The sequence below is a fragment of the Melospiza melodia genome, chromosome 4 (genome assembly GCF_035770615.1).
Source record: "Melospiza melodia melodia isolate bMelMel2 chromosome 4, bMelMel2.pri, whole genome shotgun sequence".
Taxonomy (NCBI): Eukaryota; Metazoa; Chordata; class Aves; order Passeriformes; family Passerellidae; genus Melospiza; species Melospiza melodia.
This window is the reverse complement of record NC_086197.1, coordinates 7,407,145-7,426,976: the sequence shown is the minus strand read 5'-3', so window position 1 is coordinate 7,426,976 and position 19,832 is coordinate 7,407,145. Positions and strand designations below refer to the sequence as shown.

Below are 19,832 nucleotides of genomic sequence, written 5' to 3'. Positions count from 1 at the left end.
CTACAGAGAGCAGTGGGAAGCCATCAAGGAGAGAGGGACCACCCATGAGAAGCAATGAAATGGGGACAGTGAAAAAAGTCAGCCAGCAGCAGCTATGCCCAGGAAGAAGATGAGATGTTGGTTGAATATAGTGACAATAAAATAGAAATTATAGCCACATTTTTTTAAATTGAAAGCTGAGTGCTCTGCAGCATCTGGGTGTGACAGTGTTCACAGGGGTCTCAGGCTGAGGAAAGAGGCAAGGATCTGACTCCATGTTTCAGAAGGCTTGATTTATTATTTTATGATATATATTATATTAAACTATACGAAAAGAATAGAAGAAAGGATTTTCTCAGAAGGCTAGCTAAGAATAGAATAGGAATGATAACAAAGGTTTGTGGCTCGGACTCTCTGTCTGAGCCAGCTCACTGTGATTGGCCATTTATTAGAAACAACTAACATGGGCCAATCAAAGATCCACCTGTTGCATTTTACAGCAGCAGATAATCAATGTTTCCACTTGTTCCTGAGGCCTGTCAGCTTCTCAGGAGGAAAAATCCTAAGGAAAGGATTTTTCATAAAAGATGTCTGCGACACCTGGGACTCCTCAGAGGCAGGATGATCCAGGGCTCTATTTTGCTGACTTCTAAGCTCATTTCATAAAGAAAACAGGAATGTCCCAGTTAGAGGCTGTAAAAGGGCTGGGACAAGCCTTGGTGCTAAACCTGCCAGCACTCTGGTCACTGCCTTTCCTCCCTGCAATACCTCAGAGCTGCTGGCATCTTCCATCCGGAGACTTCCTTATGAAAACGTTTGTGTTGTTGTCGTGTGGAAGCAGCATTTTCCCTCCCTTGTGGAGCTGTGTCAGTCCCACTGCGGGCAGGAGGTCAGGAATGGGACTCCCACGCTCATTCCTCATCTGGCAGCACAGCCAGCCCCAGCCTGGCAAACCCCTGGGATGGAAGAGTGGCTGCTCAGTGCCAGTGAGAGGACTGACAGACACGTGGGACCTCAGCTGGCCCATTGGGCAGCCCCAGATGTGTTGTAGCCTTGCTTGTGCACTGTGTACCTGCAGGCTTGAAGGAAAGGAATGTTTCATCCTTTCCAAGTTACTCACCATCATTCTGCAAGTCTCTTTCTCCTTATTTTTCCCCCTGGACCAAAGAGTCCATTTTGCTTATTCAGTCATTTCTTTATAGAAGCCATTTTTCTTACATTTAATCATCTTCATTGCCTTTCCTTGAATCCTGCCCCTCATCTTTATGTCTTTTCTGGAGATAAAAGGATCAAAAGACAGTATTCAAGATGTATGTAAGTGAACCCTGGTTTGATTCAGTGGTATATTAATATTCTCTTTTATTTGCCCCTTGGTAAATGTTAATATTTTATTTGCTTATTCAACCACTACTGAGCAATGAACTGATGTTTCATAGAATTATTATAATCCAAATATCTTACTCCTGAGTGAGTCCAGAGCCCATAATCTTATATGTGAAGTTCAGGACATTTTTCCTGCCATTAACATTACTTCACATTTGGCGACATTAAATTTAATTAGCTGTTTTATTGCTCATTTACTTAGTCTCATCATATCTTTCGGCAGGCCCTTGTTCTCACTAGCCTGAATACCTCAGTGTCACCTGGAAACTGCTCCCTCACTGCTCTCCCTCTTTCAGACTGCCTGTTAATAGGTAGAGCAATGTGTGTCCTCACTCAGATCCCTGGAGAAAACTCAAAATCATCTCCCTGCTCGTTGCCTTGACTGCATGAACTCAAGGTTTGCAAGGTTCCTTCTCTGGAGATATATCACAGCTGGATGCCTTCATCAGATGAGGCTGTTGCATTTCATCCTGGATCAGAGATTTGAGGTGGAGCCATAGGCTGATGCCCAGCCTTTGCTGCAGCATTAGTTTAATTAATTCATTGAAAAATTATCACCAAGGCCTTCAGGTGACATTGAAAGCTACTGCAGGATGGGGCTGACTTCCAGCACCATGAACCAAGGTAAAGGCAGATGGCTGAGCCTGGGCCAGCTGGATCCTGACAGGCTTCACACTCAGCTCCAGGTCCGGTGAATTGCTACAGTCCAACCTGGAGGTGTCAGGTTGATCAGTTCCTGTGCCCAGGTTTTTGTGTGGAAAGGGAAATTGGAGATGGAAGGAAGGTTTTGGAAGCTGATGGTTCTCTGTCATCCAAGTTTATCAAGAGTATGGGACGTCCCTCTTCACCTTCCCCAAAGAGAACAACTCTTTGCTGAGAGGAGAAAGCGTAGGAAAACCTGGGCAGGAGATAAAAAAGATTAATCTTCAAATCCTCACTTTGATTATCTCAAGCAAGAATGTTCATAAAGGTTCTCTGCCAGTTGTGTAGGACAGCCCAACTTGCCACAGCTGAATTGGAGCGTGACCCACATCTGTGGGATGACAAAGCACTGCCCCAAATGGACTTTTACGCATATTTGTCACGCAGATTCACGACTGAAGCCTTGGTCCCCTGGCTGGGGCACTGGAGGAGGGCCAGGATGCTTTTCCTAGTGGGTTCCATGACCCAGGAATGTTTTTTGCCTCGTGGACAAATAGCCTTCCATCCTCCCTGGACTCCTCAGCTCCCGACTTTGCAAGCTGCGCTGGCCCAAACATAACATCCTGTGACTAATTAAACTCAGATAAGCTCATTAACCCTTTATTGTCAGCTTTTGGCCTTACATAGTAAACTTTTTGCTCTGATTTTACACCTCTATCTTTGTAAGCCTGTGCTTGCAAGGCAGCTCTTTACTACCACCACCAACCACCTTCACCCCTGGAACTCTCCTAAAAAAACAATTCTGGGACCCAGTGTGTCCTCAAATAACACTTCAGCTTTTGAAAAACAGCATATTTTGCTGAAATCTCATTTTGGCAAAAATGCTACAGTAGTCTCCCCTTTTGAGCTCTTTTCTGGTATCTTATTCCCAAATGGTAGAAGAAAACTAGGAAGGAAGTGAGGAGAAAATGTGGGTGTAGAAGAACATCCTGTTCTGCACAAATACCCTGGTGTGTTGTCAGATGGATGCTCTGCTTTAAATAGAAGAGGTCTCATGCTTGCAAAGGCCAAAGTAATACATTCTCAGAAATTAGAAAAGATGGAAATGATGATTTAATAAAGAATCATGTTTGGACCTACTGTGTTAAAGAATTAACCGGGTTAGAGCTTCTCATTGTCACATGTGATCTCATTTCTTTGTGCACCTGTAAAGCACAGGAATAGAGCTTTTGACAAAAATCCCTGGGGAACTTAGAGAAATTCTTTCTTGTTTACTCTAGTTGAGTGGCTATCTCCATAAAAAAGAGGTCACTTGGGGTAAGGAAAGTTGAAGCAAGAGCTTAAAGAGATCCAATGGGATAGATTCAGAGCTTTTACATATTTGAAGAAATACTTCTGCTTTGTTCTGATTTCCGCTATCTCCTTTTTAAGGGGTTGAGTGAAACAGCTTTCTACACTTTAGCTTAAGAAAAAGTAGAAATCTACACTTTGGTGCCCTTTTTTTTCACCATCAGTATAATTTACCACAGCCACACTAACTGCTTCAGTTATCACTAGAACATCATGATTCTTTTTTCTCTCCTGCACATTTTCTATAATTTACATTTTTTCCCATTGTGCTTTGCTTTGAATCTGAAATTTTATTGCAATTTGAACAAAAAAAAAGGAAAGAGTTATACCTTTGAGTACAAAATGCCCTGCACTCTGGGAGTCAGGAAAATTCCACAGGACTTTCAGCAGAGCAACTTTTCCCAGCAACAGGATTTTTACCCAAACTTCTGACCATCTCTACAGACAGTTAATATTGATCAACAGGAGAATTTCTCAGCTAAATATTGCAACTGCAAGAGCCTAAGACCTCTGTATCAATATATATTGTTGTAATAAGGGAATCCCAGGCCATGTAGAGCTGAGCCTGGGTGAGAACCCAGGAATTCATCCATCCTCCTTGCCATTGCCAGCGGAGCACGTGGTGTTTTCAGTGCCAGGTGTTTCTTGAGTGGCACCAGAAAAGGCATTATGTGTTCCCCTAAGCCATTTTCTTGTGCCTGATACTATTTTCTCCATCAGTTTTGAAATAATCTTGAAATGCATCTTTGTGAAGACAAAAATGAGCCTGTGTTGGAGTCAAAGACTCTGTCACGTGGACACTGCTTTCTGACCCTGGAAGATGTCTCCTGTTGTTTATCTCTGTAACCAACACAATGCAGCTACAGGGACAGTCAAGGGGCACAAGTGACATGCTTGCCCTGTTCTACTGCACAGAGGGAGCTTACAGAAAGGAATCTTTAATTTCGTGTTTCAATATTCAACACTTAGCCTTTGTGCAATTAATGGGGTGGGGAGGACAGAATGGATCACATGTTTGATTCCAGTGAATTTCTTGTTGTGGTCAGACTGGTTGGACAGCGGTTGGGTCAGTTAGAGGTGGACAAATGCATGATTCAGTCTGGCTGGAGCACTGCTGGCCCATCTGACACAGCCCAAACACTGATCTCTGGGGCCAGGGACCTGCAGAAGGCCAGCCATGTGTCCCTGTACCCAGCCTGGCTGTGTAGAAACCACAGATTCCTGGAATCCCTGAATTTCCACGCATGCTGGAGAGGATGAAGACCTTATCAGCAATCAGATCTTCTTCTGCAAATACTTCCTAGAGAGCAGAACAGGTGAAATCCTTTCTGTGGTGAGCCATGCACACCAGCTCACTCATTGCCTCACTGCATTCTGGTTCCCTGGGTTTCCACCACCTTCCCTCCAAATGTATTCCTCCTTGTCTTGATCCACGCTCATTAAAACACCCCTCCACTCACTCTGGTGAAGACAGACACTTTGTCAAATCTTTAATCAAAGGGCAGCATGTGAATGATTAACAGGATTTTTTGCAGTAGACAAGCTTCCCATGCTGGGTTTATTTCTGGAGCAGTCAAGCCATTATCTGATGTAGGGCCATGTGTGGATGAGAGTTGGTCCAGCTGGAAAATGAATGACATGTCCTTCTCTGCTGTTGAAGCCATCCATCACAACATGTCCCAAATGGTCCATCATGTTGTTGTCTGGTAAAACTCGGCCATCAGAGGCAGCTCCTGTTCAGATGCTAATGGGTACATGTCTGAAAATGTGATTTCAGCTATAACTCTGACAATATTTACTAGGAATTTATGACTAGAGATCTTCCTAAGCTCCATCAACTCTATCCATCTCACACCTTTATAAACAATGCTGCTCTTCAGTTTCTGAGACCTTCAGAGCAGCCTCACGGATATTTTTTGCCCAGTGTCTGGAAAACATCACATGCAAGATTTCACTCTCAGATTTCAAACTATGTGGGTACATGTCAAATAAATAAAAAGTAATTTGGCTGAGCAATATGAACATCATGAAAGGCAGTTTGATGAACCTTGCACTGTCTAGGATGCAGAAGACTTTGACACCATTCCTGGCCATATCAAGACTTTCAGTATTTCTCCTTTTTGTGCCTCAGTTTCCTTTCCAGTTGGTTCCAGTCAACATTATGGAAAAATCCTTGAAGGGAACCTCCACTGGGTTTTGCTTTGCTTGGGTCATGTCCATCAATACCTTCCCATTCCATGTGGAGCTGTGAGAGCTACAAAGTGCTGAGCAAGCAGAAACTTTTTCTCCATTAAGTGGGAGCAGATGTGTGGAGGAACAGCAGGCACTTGGGCTCGTGCTTTAAACTTCCCATAAATACAGCAAATGGAAAGGTCTGGTCCTGAGAAGTGCTCAGGGGATGAGGATGCTGCAGAGCTGAAGGGGTTGAGTGGTGGGAGCATGTGCCAAAGCAGTTTGCAGTCGGTCCCTGCAGTGTTTTTTGGGGTTATTCCCCTCCATACATAACCCCAGCAGTCACCACTGCACGCCGGTGCCTTGAGGAGTGGGTGAGGGGATCTATTTATACTCTTAGGAATGAATTAGTACCCAAACAACTTTTGTTTCCTTGTTTTTTACACGTCTGTGCTCTCCTCTGTCACTGCTGGAGCGCAGAGCCTGGCATGCTGTGACAAAGAGCCATTGATGGAGTGCTTGTGTGAATTGGCCCAGCACTGGTCACAGCCAACTTCTGTGGGACCCACTGCCCCTCTTGTACAATGTGCTCCAGTGTGCTGGGCCATTTGTGAAAGGTCAGAAATGAACAGAGAAATGGACTGGAGTCAAAAACAAGCAGTCCTATAAATATCAGTCATAGTCAAAGGCAGTTTATTCCATTCTTTCCCTCTCTCTCCCTCTGTGTGTGTCTCTACCTCCCTCTGTTGTGGTTTCCCAGATATAACTCCATGCTTCTGGCTGGGGAGCTCTGAAGGGAAGGCAGCACACACGCTGCAGCCTCTGCTCCCATCCTGACACATGGAATGATCCTCAGTCCTGCAAGCAGGGCTGGCAGCCGGCGCCCAGTCCAGGCAGCATCCCGACTCTGATGTTAACTTCTGATTTCTTGGATTTTCCTTATCTGTGAGAAACTCATTTGTGGCAGTCTGAGAACTAGATTTGGCCACAGACGCTTTGGATTGCGGCTTCTGACAGCTTTGCTCTGTTTGACTTCACAATGACTTTAGCAGCTAAACTAGAGGATATTGAAGTGACGCTGGAGCACCTACTAATGGATGTGTTTGTAAGTAAGCCACAATTTCCTTTTTAAATTGCAATGCCAATAATCCAGAAGGCAGTATACAAGTTTTATGGCATATCCAAAGTGTTACACTGACTTAATTTCTTTACATTTCCTGATAAACTCTGTGCAATCCAACTCTACCAATATGCTCTGGTTTAGGCATCTCCTGCAAGCAATAACTGCAAAACTGGAACAGTGTGAGATCCAAGACAGGACAGATTTTGAGCTGGTTTTGTACAAATGTGATGTGAAAAGGAGGAGAGATTTGGTCAGTTTGAGACATATCTCTGTAAAACTATTGTATTGACAGAGATTGAAACAGTGCATTGCTTGACATTAAGTGTCCTTGACTTTAGGATTTTGACAGCTATTAGATTACAATTGTGACTCTTGGGTTATTTTGTAAGAGATGTAGGAAAAAGCAAAACAGTTGTGTTTTCAAGAGAATCCAGTTTATGACTCCTGGATCTATCAAATTCTTTAAACCAGTGTAAATCTGGGTTTACTTCCTTGGAATCATCAAAGCTCAGTGAAGCAATGTATGATCTGATTCTACACATCTGAGATAAGAATCTGTTTTTATCATCTCATGTTAGAGTTTCTTAAAAATATCAAAGCATTTCCAAATATATTCTTGCCTTTTCCGACACAGCTTGATGGATTTCACCTAAAGGTCAGAGATGATCATGTTTTGGAAGGTTTTGTGGTGGGAGGGGATGGAAGGTAATAGTGAGGCATTGCCAATTCATTTGACTTAGTGAAAAAAAGTCATGCCAAGGTGATCTGTACTCTCTGAATTCAGGCTGAAGATGGCAAGTGACCTTCTGAATTTTCAGAAGAGTTTTTGGCATCCCTTAAATGGAATATTTTGGATTTCAGGGTCTAGTGATGAGGAATCTTAGGCATCAACCACAAAAGTGAAAAACAGGAGATCTTGCCAGATTTCTAGCCTGTGGTCCAGTTATTGAGATGTCCATCTGTGCTGTGAAATGGATTCAAGTTTCTCTGTGCTGGCATCTTCTCTCAGTACTTTGGAAAGTGCCTTTACCCCTTTCCCAGGCTGCTGAGATTGGGGTAGATGAACATTATTGGAGGCTGCCCTGTGAAAGCCTCTACACAGGGCACAAAATCCTGAAATACTCTTTGGGCTGTAATATCTGAATCAGCCCAATGATAATTTGCTGCTCTGGGTTCAACTCCTTTTCCCAGCTCTCAGCACTGTGAATCCCAGAGAAAATCCCTGAGGATTTCAGTCCCCATGACAAGCAAAGATGTAACATCTGCCTCTCACCACCACAGCACACTGTGAGAGTTATTCTGTGTGGGAAGGAGACAGTGCTTTCTTTGGAGTATTTGCAAAATGTTGTAGGATAATCTTGGCACCACAATTCCTCTTGGTCTATTCATAGCTCAGTGTTGCTTCACTGATTTGGGTGTTTGGCACCTGGGGGACTGAGACCCTCCTGGCACAGGTGACATTGAGCAGTGGGTGTTAAAGCCCTTTGGCACAGGGTAGCTCCAAGCAGAACCTCAGAGACTGACACATCTAGAAATCAGGATTGACTGAGGCTGACCAATTCTCCATGTGTCTGGTTGTGTTTGAAGGGCATGAAAAGCCTCCTGTCTTGCTGGGAACCACACAGCCCACAAGACAGGGAAGCAGGGAATCATATCTTCTTGGCTCTTCATGTCCCATTGTCTGTTTTAATGTCCATGCCTTGACTTCCTCCAAATGCCTCTCCTCCTGAGTTTCTGGGTTTGGTGTTTGGTGAATTTTGCAATGAGAGTGAGAGCTGGCCAAATAAAATGTGGGCCAAATTCTCCAGAGGTGCAGGTGAAACCTCAGTTTATGAAACCAATGGAGCTCTTCTCAGGTTGTGTTTTGAACTGGTCTCTCGAATTTGCAGTTCTAGAAACCCAGTGAAGCATCCCCAGCTGGGGCAGTGCAGTCAGAGCTGAAATTGTGATGCAGGGAGGTGTCTGTGCAGTGCCATGCTGTGCCACCCCTGGGCACAGCTGGCTCTGCAGGAGCTGGGCTGTGTGAGCAGCATTGTGCAGGGCACACTGCAGCAGTGTCACAGCTCTGCACAGCCTGGGGCAGCGTGTCCAGGCTTCACACCTCACCTCAGGGCTGGGAATCCAGTCTAGCCTCTATGCAAATCAGGGAAAAGGCTTTTCCCTTGTGAGCAGCTATGTTTGAAGCTAGCTAGGCTCTTCTAAAACCTACCTAGGAATCAAGGCAGGAAGAATTTTGGATAATCTAGATAAATGCTACGTGCAGAATCCCCACTATCGGCACAATTTTCAGGCTTTACTTGTACATCACCTTGCCTTGCTGCTGTGTTTGATCTTCAACCACCTATTCACTTAGCAATGCTAAAAATAACCTCTGGATATACTGGATACAGAAAAGTAAATATTAAAGAAGGGCAAAACATCAGGCTCTGGCTGTTACAGAGCATTCCAGCAGCCAGATTTGTGCAAGGTCATTGATCCACGACCAAGTGTTTTCCTGCAGCAGGATGAGTGTTTTGGGGAGGAGCATGGGGCCAGACTGGTCAGGCTGGATGGGCTGTGGGCAGACTGGGAGGTGACAGGACCCTCCTGGGAATGATCTTGAAGTCTGCTCCAAGCCATGCATCTTCATCTGTGTCAGGTTTATTGCTGAAAGAGCGGAGCCATCTGTCACCGTAACGCTCCTCTTCCAATTCTTCGGTGCCCTCCACTGCTCCAAACCAGGTGATTACTTACAAAATTGGGAAATTGTGGTCTGTGGAGCCTTGAGTTATCTTTTTTTCCTTCCAAAGAAACTTAGTTGTAATGCTTCTTGGACCTTAGGGGCAGTAACCCATTCCTGGATCAGTGGTCCCTGACAAAGCTCACTTTAATAGCTTGTACCAAACTATCAAGCCCATTTTGTCACAGTGTAAAAGGTTGTAGCAGACAACAAATGAGAAGCAACCACCAGTTTCTAACAAAAACTGAGCCATAGCTCAGCTCAGACCAACACACCTTGATGTAATTTGGCTTCTGCAGTAATGAAGACTGAAGAAAAACTATAGGATCGGGCCAGTTTTTCTCTGGACAAGTTTTCAGCTAAATTCTCCTGCAGGAACTCACCTGGAGTGAATTTAGCTGTTTTGCAGGGGTGATGGCAAGCCTCACAAGCAGATGTGTTAAACACTTCCTCTGGAAAGCTAGTATTACATGAGAACACCTTTTAAAACATATTTTTTTTCTTTCTTTTTGTGGAGACCAGAGATTAGCATCTACATGGCACGAGCTGCCACTTCCTTCCAGGACAGGCTGTTCTGGCCACGCTGTCATCCTGCTATCAGAGAAGCAGCTGGTGCTTCTCTGACACTTCCTTCCCCTGCTTCCAAAGGGCACTGGAGAGCTTTGCTGGGCTGGATGAGACGAGATAAAAGGGAAGCCTCTGACATGACATTTCATAATTAGCTGTCATCACCGGCGCGATGCTGCTCCATCAGCTGGGGCTTGGCTGCCTGGAGAGAGCTAGACAGACAGACAGACAGGGACCAAAGTAGGGGGGAGTGCAGGGACAAGCTCAGCATTTCATATCCAGGGAGTCTGGATATGAAATGCAGCCTCTGAATCCTGGTTTCATAGCTTGAAAAAGGCATCCCTGATCCAAACCCTCCTTGCATCTGGATACACTGAGTATTCTTGAGCAGTCTGAGACCTTTGAGACCTTTGAGGGAAACCTCAGTGTCAGAACTCAGTGCATCCCTCTGGGTGTCCAGAGTTGCCAGGACCCCTGCCAGGGGGCTCATAGACCCTGGCACACAGCCCAGAACACCTGTGGGTTTGATTATGACCCATGGAGCAAATTACCAGCTTTGTATGAAGACCTGAAAGCCACAGAAGTTTAAGTAGTGTAATAATAAAATTATCACAAAGTGAAAATGTAGATTTTGGGGTTCTTAGAAGAGGGGTTTTGGGGACAAGATGGAGGAATCTAGGCGTGTCCAGCCTTTCTTCTTCTTCTTCTTCTTCTTCTTCTTCTTCTTCTTCTTCTTCTTCTTCTTCTTCTCCATTTTCTGCTGTGATGTTGGCACTTTGGGATTGGTTTAGAATGGAAGTGCACTGTCTAACATGGGTGATAGGTATTGGAAAGTAATTGTAAATATGTTATATGTAGTTTGTAGTATAAAAGGACAACACTGCCTCGGGGGCGGTCAGAGTGCTGCTGGCTGCCCTGCTGAGCAGACCTTGGCTGGGCAGAGAGAAGATTTTATACATAAGATACAATAAACAACTTCAAGACCAAAAACTGAAGAACTCTGACTCGTTCTGTGGACGCACAGGCCGAAACAGAGACCTTTGGCACATTTTGGGGCTGCAATTAACAACTAAACTGCAGACCTCAGGATGAACCTTGCTGCCTTCCAGGCCGTGCCTTAGGCACAGGCAGAGCAAACATCCAGGGTATAGCATGCCCAGCATGCATGGGATGTCTGGAAGGGGTTGAAAGTGAGAGGGGTTCTGGAGCCTGCCCCACTGAGGGATGCTTTTCCTTGCATTGTGGATCTGACTTTAGACCTGTTAAAAACAGACTTTCAAGCAAACAAGCTAAGGGATAATAATCCTGTTAGGAAAGTGAGCCTGAGGTAGTCAAACATCAGTTGGCATCAAAAGGAGACTGAGGATGGACATGATGGAGCTGTAGTGGTTATCCCAGGAGAGAAAAAAACCCCTTCAGATGAAGTCTTTAAACCATCAACCCTGTGTGCTGGCCCACTCCAGGTATCACCTGGAATACAACAGGGAATTTATCTCCAATGGTTCCTGGGGTCTTAGAGCCCATCCAAACACATCCTGTCACATCCACAGTACACTCCATAGCTCTTTCTACATTCCTGCAGACATCTATTTTCACAGCTGGCTCTTCAGGCTTCTTCTCACCACACTCCACAGAAAAATATATACTTGTGGTATATGTATATATGTCTATATATGTACCTATAAAATATTTAAAATATATTTTTAAATATCTATATCTACAAATAGAGCCTATACGTGTATATATATGAGAATAGCTTATGAAATTAAATTTGTGAGGGCTTTCTGGCATGGGGAAGGGCTGTGATTGCTCTGCCCTGGGTGGATGCAGCAACCCAGATTTGCCATGCTCCAGCCTCCTCCATCACTCACAGAAACAGCTGCTCTTCTCCCTCCCCATGGTGTCAGGTTCTGGCAGAGTCAAGACCAAGGCACCAAGAGTATGAAACTCAGTCAGAAGAAATTAGCTGGGATGAACTGCAATTAAGGTGGGAGTCAAATTCCTGTATCCAGACAGATTTCAAATATTTGAAAGAGAGGGACTCAAATGCTAAGAGGGAAGGGTCTGAAATGAGGGGCAGGTCTCTTGGCCAGTGGCACCACAGGAGACAGAGCTCCCTGGTGGATTTGGCAGTGGGGGTGGCACTATGAGGGGGACAAGGCCATCATGTCCCAGTAAGGACCTGGATTGGTGGCTACCAACACCCACAGACTCCAGCTCTTAAAACTAAGCTGTGAAGGGAGGGGCATTTAGTTGACCTGGGTCTTTATTAGTAATAGTGAAACAACAATAAAATCAGCACTGATAATTTTTCATGTTACAGATAGAGAAGGTGAGACAGAGGGACATGGAGCCATTTAAGCAGCCTTCTCCTCCATCTTCCCACTTAGAAAGGAGTAGAAATACAACTTCCAGAACCTCAGTTTGGTGATTTGTTCCCTCCAGAGTACAAAACTCCGCATTATTGCAGAATAATCCAACTATCAATGTCTCACAGATCTCTGATGCCAAGCATGAAGTGTGACTTTGGATCTAGTCCTAGCATGCTCTGGCAAAGATAGCTGTGAAAATTGTCCATTCTTTGGGCAATTATACCATTAACCTTCCCATTTTCTCATGCCATCAGCCCTAGTAAACAGTGGCCATGCTCATGGCTGGGCTGGGGACACTCTGGAGGCAGGAGGGGTGCAGGAAGATGGTCGTGATGAACTCAAACACCATTTTCACTATGAGTCCTGCAAGCAGCAGTCCCCTCCCTGCAGTAATCAAACAAACATTCTTGCAGTTGCCATCGACTCCTGGTGTCTGTCTCACATTTTTCTTAATAACCATTGTAATAATAAGACACCATCAACATGTAAAGTGATCCATTAACCTCTGCAGCAGCAATAAATTGTGTGGCTTTGCCAGGCTGCCAGGGCTTGCTAATCGAAGAGCAAGAAGCAAGTTTGTACCCAGAGCAGTCACAAATCCCGCATAATGCAGAAGTGTGGGTGCTAACCTCACTCCCTGCAATATAATGGGTATTTCCATGTGTTTATTTATCTGAGAAATTGGTTATTTGAAGCAGCTCCTAATGACTTTTTCTCTGGCAACAACAGCATCCCCCAGTTTTTCCTCAGTATCCAGTCTGCAGGAGATTTAAAGCTTCACGTTCCAACATAGGAGTCAGCATGAGTTATGGCAGGGCAGAGAGGAGAAGCAGAATCAGCCCCTTGACCTGCAGCAAAAGCTGAGGTTGCTTAGCAGGATTGTGCCATTAAAGAGATCTAATTAGGCAGCTTGCCTCAGGTTTTGTTTAGACACTTCTGAAACTGAGAAATGAAAAATAATCACATCAGGTATTCCCAGTGAGTGATGTAGTCCAGCTCCATGTCTTGAGCAGCAGATGACATCAGGTCCCTACAGACAGCTAAAAGAGGGTAAATGCATAACCAGAACCTCCACAGTTGCCTTTCAACAACTAGTTTCTTTTTCTCAAGCTTTCATGACCCACAAGTAGCACCTTCAAATTTAGCACCCACAGTAGCTGTCCTTTAATGAGTTTGTTGAGTCATTTTTTGAGCCAGCCCAGGGATGCAGCTGCCGTGGACAGTCCTGGAGCAGAGGAAAAGCCAAAGTGCTGTGCTGCTGCCCTGGACACGGTGCCATCAGCTGCAGAGAGCTCCCACCTCACTCCCAGCAGAGTCAGGTCGTGCTGCTGACCCTCAGAGAGCCTCTGTGGAACAGAAGAGCTCTGTGGAGCAGCCTAGGCTTGGCCAGCCATGCTGAACAACGCACAGACACGAGACAGTGAGAACGAAGAGCTGGGAGGGTGAGTGCCAAAAGGGATGTTAGCAAACACAGGGTAATTAAATACAGCCACCAAGAGACAGAGGAGAGCCTCTGAGAGCTGGCAAGGCAGACAAAGAGTGGCCAGTTGTCATGTTTGTTTGGTAATTGGTGGGGAGACATTGACACTTTCAGGTTCCATTCAACCCCCAGTAAAATAAGCAGCTAAAGCAGGTCTGGTGCCTCAAACATTGCAAGTGCCCATTTCCTTCCAGCTGTGACAAAAGGAGTCCAAGTGACATCCTCACATAAAGGGACCAAAGTTAGGAGAGGTGAATGCAACTTCAGGTGTGTCCTGCATCTGGGGTAGGCTGTATGAACAGATAGGGATTACAGGGAGAGACTCCAGGATTGCAAGACTGAAGAGCCAGAGAGTCAAACTTTTCACATTTCTTCATCTGCCCAGAAAATACACACAAAATACAACCAAGTTGGGTTTGTGTTTTGCCAGTGTTAGCAGCTCCTCTTTCAGCTTGATGCAGTCTTCTCCTCACTTGTAGAAAAGTCATCATTATTCCATGCCTGCAAGACCTCAGCTACAAAACATAATTTGCCTGAGAAGCTGTTTACCAAGTCTGGCAAAGCTTAAAAAAAACTCCCTTGTAACATCTCTCAGGGGTCTTCCACTTCCCTCCTTTCTTTAGGGACATGTTGGTCTCTCTGCTATTCATGTGGCTTTCTCTTGGGGCAACACAGCTCCCTCTCCTTCCCTTACACAGACACATATGCTTTCCCACAATATATTAAGATAAATCAAAGCAGTGCAACAAGGATGAAGTTTTAAAAGAGAGAAAATTGCACAGAACAAAGAAGCATTTATCTTCACAGTGTTTGACACAGTCCATATGTCACATATCCTGTTTAAGGCTTAAATCAAGCTCAAGGCTGAGTACCTTCCATGCCGTGCTGAGCACGCCCCTATTTCTTCAGGAATTGAAGCAAATCAGCAGTGCTGAGCACTCCACAGGAACAGCCTGCTCACATTTGAAGATTTGATACTGAGATGCACCAAGTATTCACACGTTCATTGCAGTGAGCAGGATTTGCAAAGGCTTTGGACCAGACCCCCAGCAAAAAGAGCTCGTGTGTGCATCACACTCTCCTCTGCTGCACAGCCTCCATGTGGGAATGTGCTGTTGTTGCCAAATATCTCCTCCTTTGTTTATGTTAGCCCTGGAAGTCAGAGGTGGCCCCTTCCATCCCTCCCTGATGTTTACAGGGGCGTGTCTCCAGGGCAGTGGGGTCAGTCCAGTTCCCTCCCTAATTAATTACTGTCTCTGTGAGTTATGTGGGAAAAGGACTGACCTGCCAGCACACTAAAACCCAAGGGAAATGTCCTTCCATCTAGCAGAGGCCCTGCTTGCTATCTGCTGCTGTTCTGGACAGGGTTTTCCAGGAGCCCACCTGCCTTGGGTGCTCCAAGACTGGGACCAGGGAGGTCAGAGGAGGCAGAGGAGAGCTGGAGGTGGGATGGAGGCAGCTCTGGGACAGCCTGCCTGGTGGCAGGAGGGGAAGAAGAAAGGTGAAGGCTGCTCTGTCCTCTTTCCTGAAGATATTTCCTGGGGTGTCTCCACCTGTGCCATGGTTTTCAGCAGGGGCTGAGCCAAGAACTTGCTGGCTTGGTGGGTACAGCAGCTGATGGGTCTGAGAGCTTGGCTGGGTGTCACCTGGCTCAGCAGGTGACATCCCAGGCTTCACACTCTGCTCTGCCATGAACACCCAAGGCTGAGGCACACAGAGCAGCTCATGGGCAACCATGCAGATATTCATGATGGAATGCCAGTGAATGAGGACATTTAGGAGCACCTGATACAACATTCTGTGTCAACCTACAGCAATGTGCATCAGATATGAGTCCAGAAGGGCTTGGTTCTGGGTTTCTGATTAGGCTTATGCTGCTCAGACCCACTAACATTTCCATGAGATGCAGGTGGTTAAACAACCATGCTGCAGCATGGTGTAAATTTGTGACAGGAGCCCAAATTCCCCATGGCCTTTGCTGGTACAAGGGATGGACATGCTGCAGTCCAGCACTACCCTGATCACTGCAGGACCCAGAGCACCAAAACAGAGAGAAACAAAGCACAAACCTCTGCTCCAGTGTGGGGCTGACCCTCATTGCACACAGCAAAGGCAGCCCCATGCCCAGGGGAGACAGGGACAGGATGGTGCAGTGGCCCCTGGTGTGACACAGCCCTGCCACACACAGCGGAAGCCCCCGGGCTTTCTGTGGCTTTGGTTACCACAAAAAGCCTCTCTCTCTCTCTCTCAGCCCTGCAAGCTGCTGGGTTATTGCCAGCTCTGATGGAAAGGACTCACATGGGAATGGAGCTGCACCCAGTGTGTTTTCCCACATCCCTCCCCAGGCTAGAGTCATCATAACATTTCTCTGTAAAACACCGTGTAAGACTGGAAAATTGTTTAGCTTTTTTAAAATCAAAGGCAAGCTGGATTTGCAATGACAACCTCTGCACATCTTTCACTCCCAACAAGGCAATTTCCTTTGCAGGCTGATTCTGAGTGCAATAAAATGTGAGCTCTGTAGGGTTTGCAGCCCCAAAGCTCTGGGGAAGCTCTGTTCTCCTCGTCTTTCCAACAGAATAGCAAGGGAGGATTGCTTACAGTGGGGAAGTAAGAAATCCCACAAAGATTAATAGGAGCTGCTAAAGAGCTCAGATAGAAGTGGTTTCCCTATCAGGGCTCCAGGGAAGAATTTGGCTTTGCTACTGACAAACCATAGATATTGTCCAGGGTGGAAAATACTGCCAGGAGCTGCAAATTATCCTTATTTCCCCCTCAATCTGTTGCCATACTTGTGTCTTCATGGAATACCAAACTTAAGTGGATTTTTCTGTAGTGAGCGACTTTTCAATTTTACAATACAATGTCTTATTGATAGATCTGATGGATACCACTCACTGCATTTAAGGCTGTGCCTCTGCTGTCACTGGTTTCCATTCATTGATCTCTGCTGGGAGTACCCTGACTTGAAACTTGACTCCTGTGCTGCAAATATAAGACACACTTTGCAGCAGTAAATGGTTACACTCTCCTTTTCATTAAAGACCAAAAATAATCTAGTCCAAAGAGCAATCCATTGGCTATACTTTCCTCTGTTGCATTGTTACCACAACCCCCTGCTCCTGGCAGCCTGCAATTAGAACTGAAAAGCACCCATTGCTTTGAGAGCCTTGTCTTTCAGCAGTGAGTAAATACAGTGTGTCCCTTCTGGGGGTCTGTGGGGGCAAGGTCAGGATGCTGCCTTTGAATATTTGGGGATTTATTTCCTACTGTGCTGTTCAGCTGGAGATGGTCTGTGCAGACAGTGCAGGTAAATGAGGACTCAGTGATGAGCTTGGTCATCTCAATCTGCATCTGCAGCCCCCTAAATGGGAAAGGGGGATCTCCAGAGACAAATTCAGAATTTGATGGGTGAAGTGCCCTTGGATGTGCTTATGCCTGCCACAGACACCCAAACTCACCCTCTGGGAACAGCTAGAAAGACCGTCATGGGAGCAAATTTCACATTACTACCTCTAGGCAACCTATCAAATGAATTCTAGCAGACTGCCCTACACAGTTACCTCCCAATATGCTTTGAACAAAAAAAAAATGAAGCAAACATCTCATCTTCCTGGATGGTTTTCACAGTCCTGATGATTAGGTTTTGGCTTCCTTCTCCAGGTTTATACCACCTGGGAAATGAGGAGTGAAACAGAAGAAGGTGTCATATTGCATCCAGGTCTCCAGTTTTACATCAGGGCACCCACAGAGTTGTGCCTGGGGTGCAGCACAGTGAGGGAGCAGGGAGTCAGGCCCAGTGGGATGTATGGGAATCTTACTGGAATTGGCTCCAGTAACATGAAAATTGATGGATTTCTTCCACTTTTCACGTGTGCAAGATGTTTCCTGTAAAGAAGAGTATTATTACCATTCAGCTGCCTTGAGCAATGCGCAGATTTGCATTTCATTGGTAAGACCTAAAAATCCAGGCAGGAACACTTGAGGTTTGTGGAAATGACTGAATGAGTGCTCCCCTTTCCCCTGTGGAGATTATCAGTGTGTGGTGTTTCATGCTGGTACCACTGGACTGCCTGTGCCTGGTCCCAGAGCCTGATGGCTCACAGACACATCTCCATGTGTCTAGTGGCTCTTTGTCCCCTCTAGTGGATAAATTTCCATCTACAGAGCTGCTATTTCCATGAGCTGGACCTGCAGGAAGGAGAAGAGGTTTGCAGGAATATGAGAGCTCCTGGGGAATGGGGCTGGTGTGGGCAGGAGCCCCCCAGGGCTGGATGGGGTGAGCAGGGACACCTTTGCTACTCTGCTCTTGGTGAAACACTCACCCCGAGGCCCTGACTCAGGCATGACTCAGGTTTTATTCAGGAAAAGCTCCCAGCAGGACTAATTGCTGCCACCTTTGCCCTGTTTCTCCAGCACACAGTCCCAGGGGCTCTGCTGGTGCAGGCAAAGGCTCCCCATGGGAAATGCCAACCACTTCATGCTTGACAAACAGAGGCAGGCAGGCTGTGAGATAGCAGGGCGGGCACTAGCAATCATTAAAAAACCTGCAAGAAGCAGAGACCCTGACTGCACACCTATTCCACATAAAGAACCCATATAAGTCAGTCATGCTTAAGATATTTCCATCTTTTCCTGTCTCTTTCACTCTCTTTGGCAAGACACATATGGAACTCATTATGAACAAAGGCCAATTGTTTTAATATTTAGAGTTTCCCACATCAAGCTGCAGGTTTTTTTTTCTTTGACTGGTTTTAATGCATGTACATATGCTCAGCAGATAGAGTTTCTCCTTTTTTTATTTGAAATGGTTGCTTTAATGTCATGTCCCTAACACCTTCATCCCAGCTTTTGGACTTGGATCAAAACAAAGTATTTTTAGTTTTGCATTAAAATGAGAACAATACATGGAGGAAGGGATTGGCTCTCCAACTCAGCAGATTTTTGCTCTCCCAGCTAGACTGCTTCAAGGAAAAGGACATGGGCCAACATCTTTTCCATTTTACTGGGCAAATTCAGAGTACCACTCAGGAATTGCTGGGTTGAGAAGCTCCCACTTTGCCCACATTAACTCTAAACTGCATGTGGGCCAATACCTCTAAAAGAGTATGGAAATGAACACAACACCCAAAACACTTTCCTATAAAAGCACAGGGAAATGAACACAACACCCCAAACACTTTCCTATAAAAGCACAGCTTTGTACCTGGCTGCTTTAGGACAACTCGTGGTCTTATGGAAAGTCTGTGGGAAGGGGAAGTATTTCTCCCCTTTCCAAAGCATGTGTGTATGATTTAGAGTGTAAATAAAGTTTCAAACTTTTCTAGCCTCTAAAGTGGTTTTATAAGAGAGAAAAAAATAAGATGTAGACATTGAGAGTGACTTTCTGAAAGTAACACTTCACAATCACAGACTGCAACATAATCATATTTTTAAGTGAGTGAGTACAGACAGAAGCTGCAGGCATGACCCATCAGGCTTTCAGTGATGTGGATGTGAGTGGTACTGCCTGTTCCCTGTCCCGATGCATGTGCTGCTCTGTGCCACACAGAGCCTGGATCTGTGAGCCCTCAGTTCAGCTGAGCAGCCCAGAGGAGCTGCCTGAGCCCTCTGCCCTGGCTCTGTGCTTCCCAGCATCCAGGAGGGAGCAATATCTGAACCCAGGAATTAACACTAATCTCTGCACCAGATGGTGATACACCAGATATTCTTTTTAAGGTGGACATGTGATCTACTGTACAGCAAACCAGAGGGGTCTGCAGTCACATGGCAAAACGCAGAATAACTCAGATAGAGCTTTGATTAGACAAATGACCTGGTTACCATCTGTAGCAACAAGAAGCGGGCTTGACGTTTTTGGAACATTCTCCCCAGAAGCTTAATTCTTCCACCTCTATGGCACAGCAATCCTGCTGAGCAAACCACACCAAGAAACAGAAGGAAGCTAAAGATATGCTGCTTGAAGCATGTTGTTAAGGTTACAAGGCTTGGGGTTTCCTTTTTTTTAAATTTTTTTTTTCCTGTTTCCCCCCTCCTTCTTTCAAA

General features: G+C 45.5%; 1 protein-coding gene across 3 annotated transcripts in view; it reads left to right on the top strand.

Annotated features, from left to right (window-relative positions):
• The window catches only part of FRMD4A (FERM domain containing 4A), a 372,584-nt gene that overhangs the window by 148,472 nt on the left and 204,280 nt on the right, over positions 1-19,832 (top strand). The window contains exon 1 of one of the 3 annotated variants that reach the window (XM_063153751.1): positions 6,296-6,631. The exons of the other annotated variants lie outside the window; for them this stretch is intronic. Coding sequence (XP_063009821.1) covers positions 6,566-6,631 — 66 coding nt within the window. The 5' untranslated portion in view covers positions 6,296-6,565. Of the gene's footprint in view, positions 1-6,295; positions 6,632-19,832 lie in introns of those variants that run through there. 3 annotated transcript variants of the gene reach the window in all.